This window comes from Atractosteus spatula, chromosome 21 (genome assembly GCF_055471065.1).
Source record: "Atractosteus spatula isolate fAtrSpa1 chromosome 21, fAtrSpa1.hap1, whole genome shotgun sequence".
Classification (NCBI taxonomy): Eukaryota; Metazoa; Chordata; class Actinopteri; order Semionotiformes; family Lepisosteidae; genus Atractosteus; species Atractosteus spatula.
The window spans coordinates 12,230,001-12,240,469 of NC_142726.1; the positions used below are offsets into that span (position 1 = coordinate 12,230,001).

Sequence of the window (10,469 nt, forward strand, 5' to 3'; positions counted from 1 at the left end):
ATTGCTTCAGCCACTGCTAAGGGTCATCACAAAGAGTGATATGGGGCACTTGTGCCTTGGTCAGAAATGTGATGTATGATAATTCTATGTAGATACACAGGAATAAAACCTTGCTGAGCTTGCCCACTCTGCTTTCAAGAAAATATCTCAATAAAACCACAAATGTACATTTATTGTAGTCTTTGTTGTAATAATGCATTACATAATGAGAATTATTACCAGTATCTAAAACCCAGCTGTTTGCAGTCAGTTATTACCCTTTTAATGGTAAGCCCTATATAATTTTTCTGCTACGTAGATAAATTGTATATGGCTCTTTACATTGGATTCTGACGATATTTTGAGCATTAATATATGTGCAAACCTTGCCGCTACATGTATATTTATAAATATATTGTATTAAAGGTATGCATTCACGTCCATATTATCAGTAACAGCAGAGGAGATAAAGAGCATTTTAATAAAAGTACACCTGTCTTCAGGATAAAAACATGACAGTAATTACTTGTCTAACCTAAATCACCCAGCGCCAGATGTTGCTAAAATAATGTAAGACATAGACAAATTACTGGATACAATTTTAGGTGGCACACAAATATAGACATTTTAATCATCTTTTCCTTGACCTTATTATATGTCTTTGAATGTGAATGAAGTACGCAAAAACTAATTGTAAAGATATTGTAGGTATCATGTAATCTTTGCTTTTCCCAGCCTGTTTCAGACATAAGAAGGATTACATTTTGATCATTTTTCTAATTCAGACTTTTTTTCTCGGTGATGTGCTGTTCATCTTTTTTTCCCTCCTCCTCTGCTTTCAGATGTAAAAAGCGCACTTGATGACTTATACAAAGTAGTGAAGAATTTTGAAGCCAGAGTGGGATTCACAGAAGACCTTGAAAAACTGTCTGGTGTAAGTTTCTGTAACTGAATAATAAGCCTTTCATAAGAATTGCTCTTGTGATAGTTTAGCACCCAATAGACTAATCAGCCACTTTTTTCTGAATTGGGTTATTTGAATAATGCCTAGAAAATTGTGCTTAGGTTACACAAACACTGTGCTTATTCTGTTTTAAAAGATAGAATAATAAGTCAGAAAGTATTTGTACAGTGTAATATGCATAGCTAACAGAGAGCTAAGAATACATTTTTTCCAAAGGACATCCTACTCAAGCAAGACTTATTTTTGATTTCTAGAAATATTCTTTTGCAAAAAATAAAATAGTTTTCTACTTTGAGGGATTAGAGACAATGTGTTTTGTTTAGATCAAATGTCTCCACATAAAGTAAATTGCTCACAGTGTTTTTGTAACTTCTTACTTAGGGAAAAGATGATTTTGTGGACATAAGAGAAGAGGTTGAAAATGAAGAAATCCTTACCAAAGGTATTGATACATAATTATTGGTATCTCCTCATTCCTTTCATATCACTAACTGCAAAGGAATCCAGTTAACAGTAAAATTTCAATTTCAAGCTGCAGATGTACTTTATTCATGTTTGTATAACTAAGTAAAGCAAGGTATTTAATAAAGATAATTAATTACAGTAAGCCCTGTGTAATTTTTAATTAAGTGTATCAGTTTTGAAAATCACAAATCTACTAATAAGTTAAGGAATTTTAAAGCATTTCATGCTTTGTATTAAAAAAAGTTCTGTGACAGGGGAGTTTTCAGAACATCAGCAAATATTTAGATTCCCTCTCATTAGTTTTGAAAGCCTGTCTGTGATAAAGCTGACCATGAATATCTTTAACCAAGTAGATTATCTAAACTTTGCCTTGACCTTTTCCAGTAGCTACGCAGGGCTGAACGGTATTGAGGTTTAGTCCCAGGATGATGGGGATATTGTTACACAATTCTGATCATTTGGTTTTATTTAACCCCTCATAAAACCTGGAAATCTGGGATGGCTGCATTAAAAATTTGTTGAATTTCAAAGTGAGATTCAAGGCCAATCTTAGAACTAGGCATTATATCTCAAAACTGACAAGTAGAAGAGATTTTGCTGACATTTATTTTTTCTTTTGTATACTGATTAGTAAGAGTCAGAATTGTCAATAAGATGGTAAAGTATGAGCTGAATAAACTGACTGTGGATTAAACCTAAAATACCCTTTAGAACTAGTTTAATATTGCTTATCTGCATTTTTTAATGCAAGAGATTAATCAATAATTAATTTGTACCAAGTACATTGGCGTAGGCAAAATGTAGGTAACATATTCCATAAATCTGCTCTTCTAGGCAATTGCATTTCCTAGCAATTCAAAAAAACTCATTTGTCATATAAGGCATGTAGCACTAAAACTGTAGTGTATGTAGAGGTACTGTATTTAATTTTGGAAGGTGTGATTGTAAGTTTTAAAAGAGGAGAGGAGAAATTCCTGCTAGTGTATGTGTTTTAAATGCCTGAGAATAGAAAACAACTGAAATTATATTCATCCTGATGCTTCAAAAAGGCTTGATCTGAAGATATTAGCATTCAATAACTTGCTTTTTGTGGTCCTATTGGTGGAAGTAGTTACTCAGCAATTAATTTTCTGACAAGTTAGTAATAAACAGAGTATGCTTGTTTTAAACTTAATTAGCAGAACTCCAAGTAAACTGTGAATCTTTGTCTTATCAGGAAAACAAAGAATGGCCCACAAACCTAATTCCAAACCAAAAATCCAAGATGTTTTTGAAGCCAGCATTGACGTTGAAGAGAATGATTCCAAAGACAGTAGTGGTATTCTATCAGAAGAAAAGCTTTGGGCCAGACTGGATGAACTTGAGGCACAAGAAGAACTGATGGATCAGCAAGTTCGGTAAAACAAAAATTGGAAAAAAAATAAATGCAACCACTTTTAAATGTTTAGTCTTATGAGAATTTGCTTAGCTCTTCCTGCTTTTAAGAATGTACCAAATTAATAAGGCCATATTCAACATCCTTATGGGGATATGACTAATTATATATTTTACATTAATCTTATTGTATGTAAACGTTCTATCTCTTCTTTGCAATTAAAAAATGTCACATTAGGAGGATATCACTAATTATTCCAGTATTATCATTTTGAGAACCCTTTTCATTTTAGTCATAGGATTCAAGTTTTCCAAGTTGAGCACACCAGTGTAAAGAAAACTTTAAAGTATGATGTGTTAGACACTGACACGTGTTGTCTGAATGTGGATTTTTTTTTAATCCAAGGCTTTTACACATTGCAGGATGTACAGTGAACAATTAATGGTGGAAAATATTTGAGAGCTAAAACGTTTGATAATGAAAATTCATTTTTATATGAGATTATATGAATACAAACGTCAAGAAACCTTAATCAAGTGCAGTGACAGAGAAACATTGTAATCATTTCCCTTTTTATGACATTCAGTGATGTAAACCTACTTAATACTAGGCAACTGCAGTTCATCTTATAACCCTGTGTATTTAAACTTTCACTGTCCTAGCTAAAAAAGACAATTTTTAAGCATCGGGCACACTGGTGTAACATTTTACTTCAGTATTGTCTGCATTCTATAGTGTTCTTCCTTTCAGAGTTTCAGTGTTATATTGTCTTGGACAAATTAATTCATGCTGTTTTTTTGCACTATTTTAGAGTGACTGATAACCCGTATACAAATGGAGAAGATACAGCATCCTCTTCATCTGAGGAAGAGAAGGAATGTCAAAATAGGAATTTAACCAGTGGCCTTCATGAGAGGGAGGCTTGGCCTCCGGTGACTCAGGGAGACTCGCGTCTGATCACATGTCAGGTGAATGGCACAGGGCAGCCTCACAGTGACGATGATGAAGATGTAGGGAGCTATGTACCGACAATCTATTTCTTGCATACTGTGGAGCAAAAAAGGGTGAGTCTCATTGAAGCCTTTCTGGGCAGTTTTTATTTGAAATACAATGGATACTTTTTTGTGTTGCATTGTAAATAGCATATGTATTGACCAAAGTATTGGGATCATCTAATGAATACGATCTTATATTAGGTCTGGGTTCTCTGTCTGTGAGAGATAAGAATCCAGACCAAACCCATTCTTTAGCAGGATTGCCATCAGGTGAGATTGTTATGAAGGTAATGGTGTGTAGGATTGAACTGCACATTCCACTGATTCCACCAGTTTTCAGTAGGGTTGAGATCTGGGGATCTTCCTGGCCTCAGAAGGTCATGGACATCTGTCTCATGCCTGCCATCAGAGAGTTTGCTATGTTGACTTGGGGTTCCTAATGTTTGTATCGGTGAGTGAATGTAGCTGATTTAATTTTACCCAAGCTACAATTAATTATAATCACTTCAAAGTATACTATGGTGACCCACTTGTGTGCTGAAATCATGGTATTCTCTTGCCACTGAGGTTCTGTTTGATTGCTGAAGAGGTGTTGCCCATGACTGTTTGAAAACCAATTTTTCTTTGTAAAAAAAGTGCACATACTGTCTAAAATGTTGATTGCCTAACATCTATCTTGTGCATGCCGCATTATTTTAATGATGCATCTGTTCATGTCAAATTATTTGGACACATGGCAACCTTAAGCTGGCTTGGCTTTGATGTCATCAGATAGCTATGTGCTGGGCACCACAACAGTGAGACTGAGCTGATGGTGCGGTGGGTTTTAATGTTGTTGCCTAATGATCTGGCTCCCTTCTAAAGGTAAATGATAATTTGCTTTAAGTGGAGCCTTTAGACAAAAAGACTTTTAACGTTTAGTGTTTTATAATTAGCATTCTCTTGTCAAGTACTGGACAAATGTATTTTAAATTTATTGATGTGAAAACACATCACATCACTCCATTTTTATTTGAATTAAATGTATCCATGTATGCTTTTACTTCTGTATCCTTCAAACCCCCTGGCTCCATGAGATAATATCTGACTGAATTAGGTTCTGACAGGGATTGTTGGCTATTGAAATGGTACATTGTACAAAACCTATTGTGGAAATTAGTAGCCCAGAAAACTGCAGAAATGGCACAATAAATTACTCCCTTATCTTATTTTTTAAGAGTGCTTTTTATTAATATACATTTTTTTGCCTTTAGATGTTTTATGGGTATTTGTTCTTTTCTTGTTTTTTATTTTTTAAATAGTAGACTTAACACATTCTTGTGTTCTTTATGGGCAGATGTTTCATAGTGAATGAATGGGACAAGCAATTTATCCTCAGGGAAATTAGGCCAAAAGTCTTGAATCGCAATGAAAAACATCACTGCAGCTCATAAGCCACCTATGTGTGTATATTTTTATCAGAATGCTTGTTTTATAAAACTCTCTAAATGTGTAGGTTATATGGATGCTTTCTTGGCAAGGGCTAATCTTGTTATAATCTGCAGGGTGCTCTCACCTGCAAGAAGTGACTCATGTGTTGGCCTTTCTTTTTGAATCCAGGTCAGGATAAACACAGGAAAGAACACCACACTGAAATTCAGCGAGAGGAAGGAGGAGGCCAAGCGAAAGAGGAAGAACAGCACAGGGAATGGCCATTCTTTACACGAACTCCCGAAGATCAAAACGCCAGCGGATATTTACAGGTACTTTTAAATTTCTTCGTATTCCGACTCCATAGATTCTAACCTTAACTACTTTGTTTGGAGTCAAGTGACATAGAGGTGAATGAGCCATTGGTCCTTTCACATGAAATGAGAATGAGTTGGTCTCTAGATTCGGCTTGTCCCTGCAGTGTTTAATACTACATTCAGAATACTTGTAATGAAGCTGGAATAGATGCACAGGTTGGAGTGGGTCCAAGGGGCTGCTAATTGGTAGTTAGTTCCAAGGAAAGAGGGTTTAGCCACCTTGTCCTATTCTTCCAGTAGATAAGAAGGGTGTAGCCAGTAGCAATAGCCTGTTGAGACTGATCACACATACATTTTCAGAGCTCCCTTGTTGTGTTTAACAGCAAGGGAATAGACAGATGCTGTGATAACTTTCATCTCTATGTTCTTTAGGGTACATGTTTTTTTTAAATCCTTACTAATGCTAGTAGGCACTGGAAACAAGTATAATGTTGTTTCCTTTGCATTTTATACCTTTTGAATGCATTTTAGAACACCTTAGGGGCAAACAGTTGGAAGTTAAAGATTAGATTTCTTTTCCCACAGAGCTATGCTGAAACTCCTGACTAAATGGTGATTTTTTCCCCTTTTTTTACAGACTGAAAAATAAGTTAGCTTGCTAGAATAATAATAAAATGAATAGCTACTCATATGCATCCTTAAGTATAAGTATGTAGTTTTGTTGTGGGGGGAAAAGTCACCTTGTTGTTAATAAAGTGGATAGAGTCCCAAAAGGCAGTATTAAGAAAATTACTGCTTCTGCATTTCTTAAAGGAATTTAACTGTAACAGAATACAGCTGATCTACTTTATTATGATACAAAATATGTATGAATATAAAGTTGGAACTGTAATATATGTTCAGCATGGTTTACATCATGTGTATACATCTAAACACTACACATATATACAGAGGGCATACATAACCAGTTATGATCTTAATTTTGTTTTTACTTGTCAGATCTGAGTAAAAACCACCCTCTTTCTAAGACATAACTTAACCACACATGCGTAAAAATCACTAAACGTTTCTATAGCTAATGAATTTGCAGGTTTCATAATATGTCCCAAAAATGTTTTTATTGAAACAGAATTCGTCAATCTCAGCTAAATCAAACATACCTTTGCAGAATAATTTGTACTTGGAGATATACATAAAAGATCTTGAATTCAATGTTTTCTATGCTTCAGCATCCAATCCAGGACCCTCCCATCAGTCATATTTGATTTACCAGTTAAATCTAAATACAGCTGGCTTTTTACATGTTGTTTTTGGCACCGCTCTGGTTTTCTGTATTGAGCTTAAAAGACGTATAGCATAAAAAAGCTGAAATGCAGATGATATTAACATTGCAAACCTTTAAATGTTCTGCCTGGAGAAGGTTTGATTCCTTGTTTGTAGCTGAGTGTCTCCATTCCAATAAAGTCTTAGGGTTAGGGACTGAAAATGTTCTAGTTGCATTCCTTTCCTTTGTACTTCCTCTCTGAACAGGTGCTTGGTTTGACCTTCACTTTGTAGATCTTATAATTTCACCAGGTTTTCTTCATCGGGATTCTGTCTTTGTACAAAGCACCATTATTGTATGACTTTGTTGCCACTCTTTAAGGAAATCATGCCAGAAAAGCAAGCCAAATTGAGATTGCAGAAGAAAAAAAAGCAAATTCATAGTGCAGGCATTTGTCTCAATCTAGACATTTTTATGTATGTGTTAGCTTTTACATTAACTTTTCATACTTGCATCTTCATTCACCAGCAACTTATTTATTTATAAGAAAGTTTAATCAAGACTTTTCTTCTTTTTTGTGTGCTGTTTACTGGTTTAGAATCTTAATTTTTCAGAGCAAAGTGTTAATGTAAAACTAAAAATAAAAAAAAATACTGATGTTTTTACCTGTTAAGTATAATGTTCATATACTATACTTGGCACAGGGCTGCACATTGTGATAGGGTCAGCAATGCCTGGCTTGGAGTACAGAGTAACCAAGGAAATGTATGCATTTGCCTCATCACCAGCCTCCCAGCTGGCTGCTGCTCGGAAGAGGGTTTTGGCAAGCGGTGGTCATGAGGGAGCTTGCATCTGTGCAGCCCTGCCTCTCGGCTGGAAAGGAGCATGGATCTCCTTGCATCCTAGTGTTGGGTCTTAAAGGGGACCCACCCCCTTGTCATTGCTCTTTTTAATTAGAGAAAAAACAAACATGGCTTTGAACTTACTAAAAATAAAATGATTGTCATCCTCTTATTAGCCCAGCACTAACTTTTAATGCCCCTAAGAAAGAATGTTGGTTGGTTTTAAATTTTGACTTGAGTTTTTTTCTAATTTTGGCTGTACTTTTTTTACACACATTTTGTTTTTATCAGAGGAATTCTTCATAAATCAGTTGCAATTCCTTTTTATTCCCATGACGGATGATGTTAAGGAAATTAAAACTTCAAAACGTATTTATTTTGCAGTGAGTCAGTCATCTGTCATACTGTACAATTTTGTGCTTGCTTGTCCATTTCTATGCGATGAGAACTTCTCTAAACCTTTAAATAAAGGAAAGAATAACTAAAGCGTGCTTTTTGCAGAATTGCTTGAGTTCTCAGATTTGCTGAGGTTCAGATATTTTGGTTTCAGAGTGTTTGTTGATGTTGTAAATGGGGAGCTGATTCCTCGGAAGTCCATCCTGAAGTCTCGCAGCCGGGAGAACAGTGTGTGCAGTGACACCAGCGAAAGCAGCGCAGCAGATTTTGATGACCGCAGGGGGTTCAGTCGTAGTTTCAGCCACGATGAGGCCACACACAGTGACACCAGTGAAAGCATCCTAGAAGAGGAAAACTCACCCAGCAAACCTCTTCCCATGCTAGGAGTCTACGAAGTGAGACATCCACTATTTGCACTTGAATGCTCTAATGATTATTTTCTTAATCTTGTCATGTGGATAGCAAAAATGGAGAAAAGAAAAGGAAACGCACATGCCATGCCAGCATTTATGTGTTGATTAGTATAAGAATTCGGACATTGTAATTCATATAGAATTTTTGGAATTGGAATATACAGATGTAAATTTATACAAAAACACAATGGATTTTTGAACCACAAAAAAATAGCTGTAATCTTTTGTAAAGCCCTAAAACATGTGCAGTTCCAACTTTTCTGGTAAGAACCATGTTTTCTCACATAGTTTGACTGATGATTAGGAGCCCTTACTTAACAACACAATACAAACATTTCTTTCTTTCCTGTCCTGGTGGTTTAAATGTTGATTCTTTTTATCTTTATATTTCTGAATCAAAAGTAAACCTGACATTAATGAAATACAGATGCTGATAAAGTAACTAGAGCCCTGTGATAAGACACACAAGGGTTCCAGAGTAATGTAGATAACTGCACATGGAATAAATGAAGAAGGAGGTCTGGCATAGTTTGCAACACTAACCAAGCACAATGTCATCCGAGTAATATATATTTTTGTACCTTTATTAAAAACTCCCAATATAACAAAATTATCCAGAAAGTATTCCAAGAAAGAACATGGTCTTATTGAAACTGTTACTGGGCTCCTTTATAACATTTTGTGTTTCTGATTGGTAATGCTTAAAAAGTGGATTTATAATGTCAAATATAATGTATAGTATATAAAGCTTTTTTGTGTCCTTTCAGGCCTTTTCAGGAACAGTGGTTGAAAAGGACCCCATATTGCCATCAGTCATCCCTCACCTGACCATCACTCCTCCGGCCCTTCCCACGATCCCTGAGAGGAAATGTGAGGAGATTCCCCCTGAGGCTCCTCAGCAGCCCTCCAAGAGGGTCTCTAAGTTCAAGGCTGCCCGCATGCAGCAGCAGAAATAACTGCACTTAGCTTGGCTCAAGCCATTTTTAGCTTTATTTTTTTAATGCAACACTTTTAAACCAAGCAGGTGTCATCTGTCTGCACTGTTCTGTTCTTTTTTTTCCCACTTGATCATAATTTTTTTTTAGTCTTTTTCACAGGTTTGCTTTCAGCTTCTACGGATGTGCTATTTTTGTGAAAGCCAGCTGAAATGTTAGAAGAAGGGGTTTTACCCTCGCACTTTTGTAATTCTAACTCCTATATTAAGGCATTAATAAGAATGCCAAATGGCAGAGCTGTAGTACACCACAGTGCAATCCTTGTACACTAAGGGTACAAAACTGCCTAGAGCCCCAGTGTCTTGTTATTGTTGTAATTTAGGCAGTTCCTTAGTCTTATTAATGTGATTTAATCAAGTGCTTTTTTCTTGTCTTCACTCAATGAGGATTTTTTTTCTGCTGAGTTGTTGTACCTGTTGTATCCGGACTTTTAAGACCAGTAGTTGAGCTTGTTGCTGGTTTATCACTCTTCAGTCAGTAAGCATGATTTATGTGGTCATTCAGTCTCATGTACACCATGTATTGACTGAATAGTTTTACATGTAACTGTTAATTGCATAAGGATATTTGGCTTGAGTCTATTTTCTTCTCTTCTCAAATAGAAGGCTAAAATCAATCCTAGGAATTTTTTTGTATGTTTCATTTCAGCACAGTCCTGTGCGTGCACTTAACAATATATATATTTTTGCCTGTTCCTTTGATCTTTGTCTGCTATAGTTACAATGGCTGATTTCAGCTGAAGAGGAGAAAATTGTTAGTCAAGTACTGTAACTCAAAGAATAAGTTAAATAAATGAACTTTCTCAGTAGTGTGCTGGATGGTCTTTGTTTGCTCTTTCAGCTTCTTCAGTGAATTTAAACAGCAATGGTATCTCTCCTTTACAGTGCTTGCTTAATGACATGCTGAATAGAGATGGTCTTAGTGTTGAATGTTTAGTGTTTAGTACCATCATTCTCAATAAGAACTCACAAGATACATATGTTAAAATAAAAGTTTTTTTTGGATGAATGCTGTACAGAACAGTTACACTAAGTCTTTCTCCACTAGATTCCAA

General features: G+C 35.7%; 1 protein-coding gene across 1 annotated transcript in view; it reads left to right on the forward strand.

The window, feature by feature from the left end:
* The window catches only part of uri1 (URI1 prefoldin like chaperone), a 27,220-nt gene extending 16,994 nt beyond the window's left edge, over nt 1-10,226 (forward strand). The window contains exons 5-11 of the mRNA XM_088938962.1: nt 822-913; nt 1,325-1,385; nt 2,625-2,805; nt 3,595-3,847; nt 5,378-5,520; nt 8,162-8,402; nt 9,188-10,226. Of these exons, the coding sequence (XP_088795088.1) occupies nt 822-913; nt 1,325-1,385; nt 2,625-2,805; nt 3,595-3,847; nt 5,378-5,520; nt 8,162-8,402; nt 9,188-9,376 (1,160 nt within the window). The 3' untranslated portion in view covers nt 9,377-10,226. The remainder of the gene's footprint in view (nt 1-821; nt 914-1,324; nt 1,386-2,624; nt 2,806-3,594; nt 3,848-5,377; nt 5,521-8,161; nt 8,403-9,187) is intronic.
* The last annotated feature ends 243 nt before the right edge of the window (nt 10,227-10,469 follow it).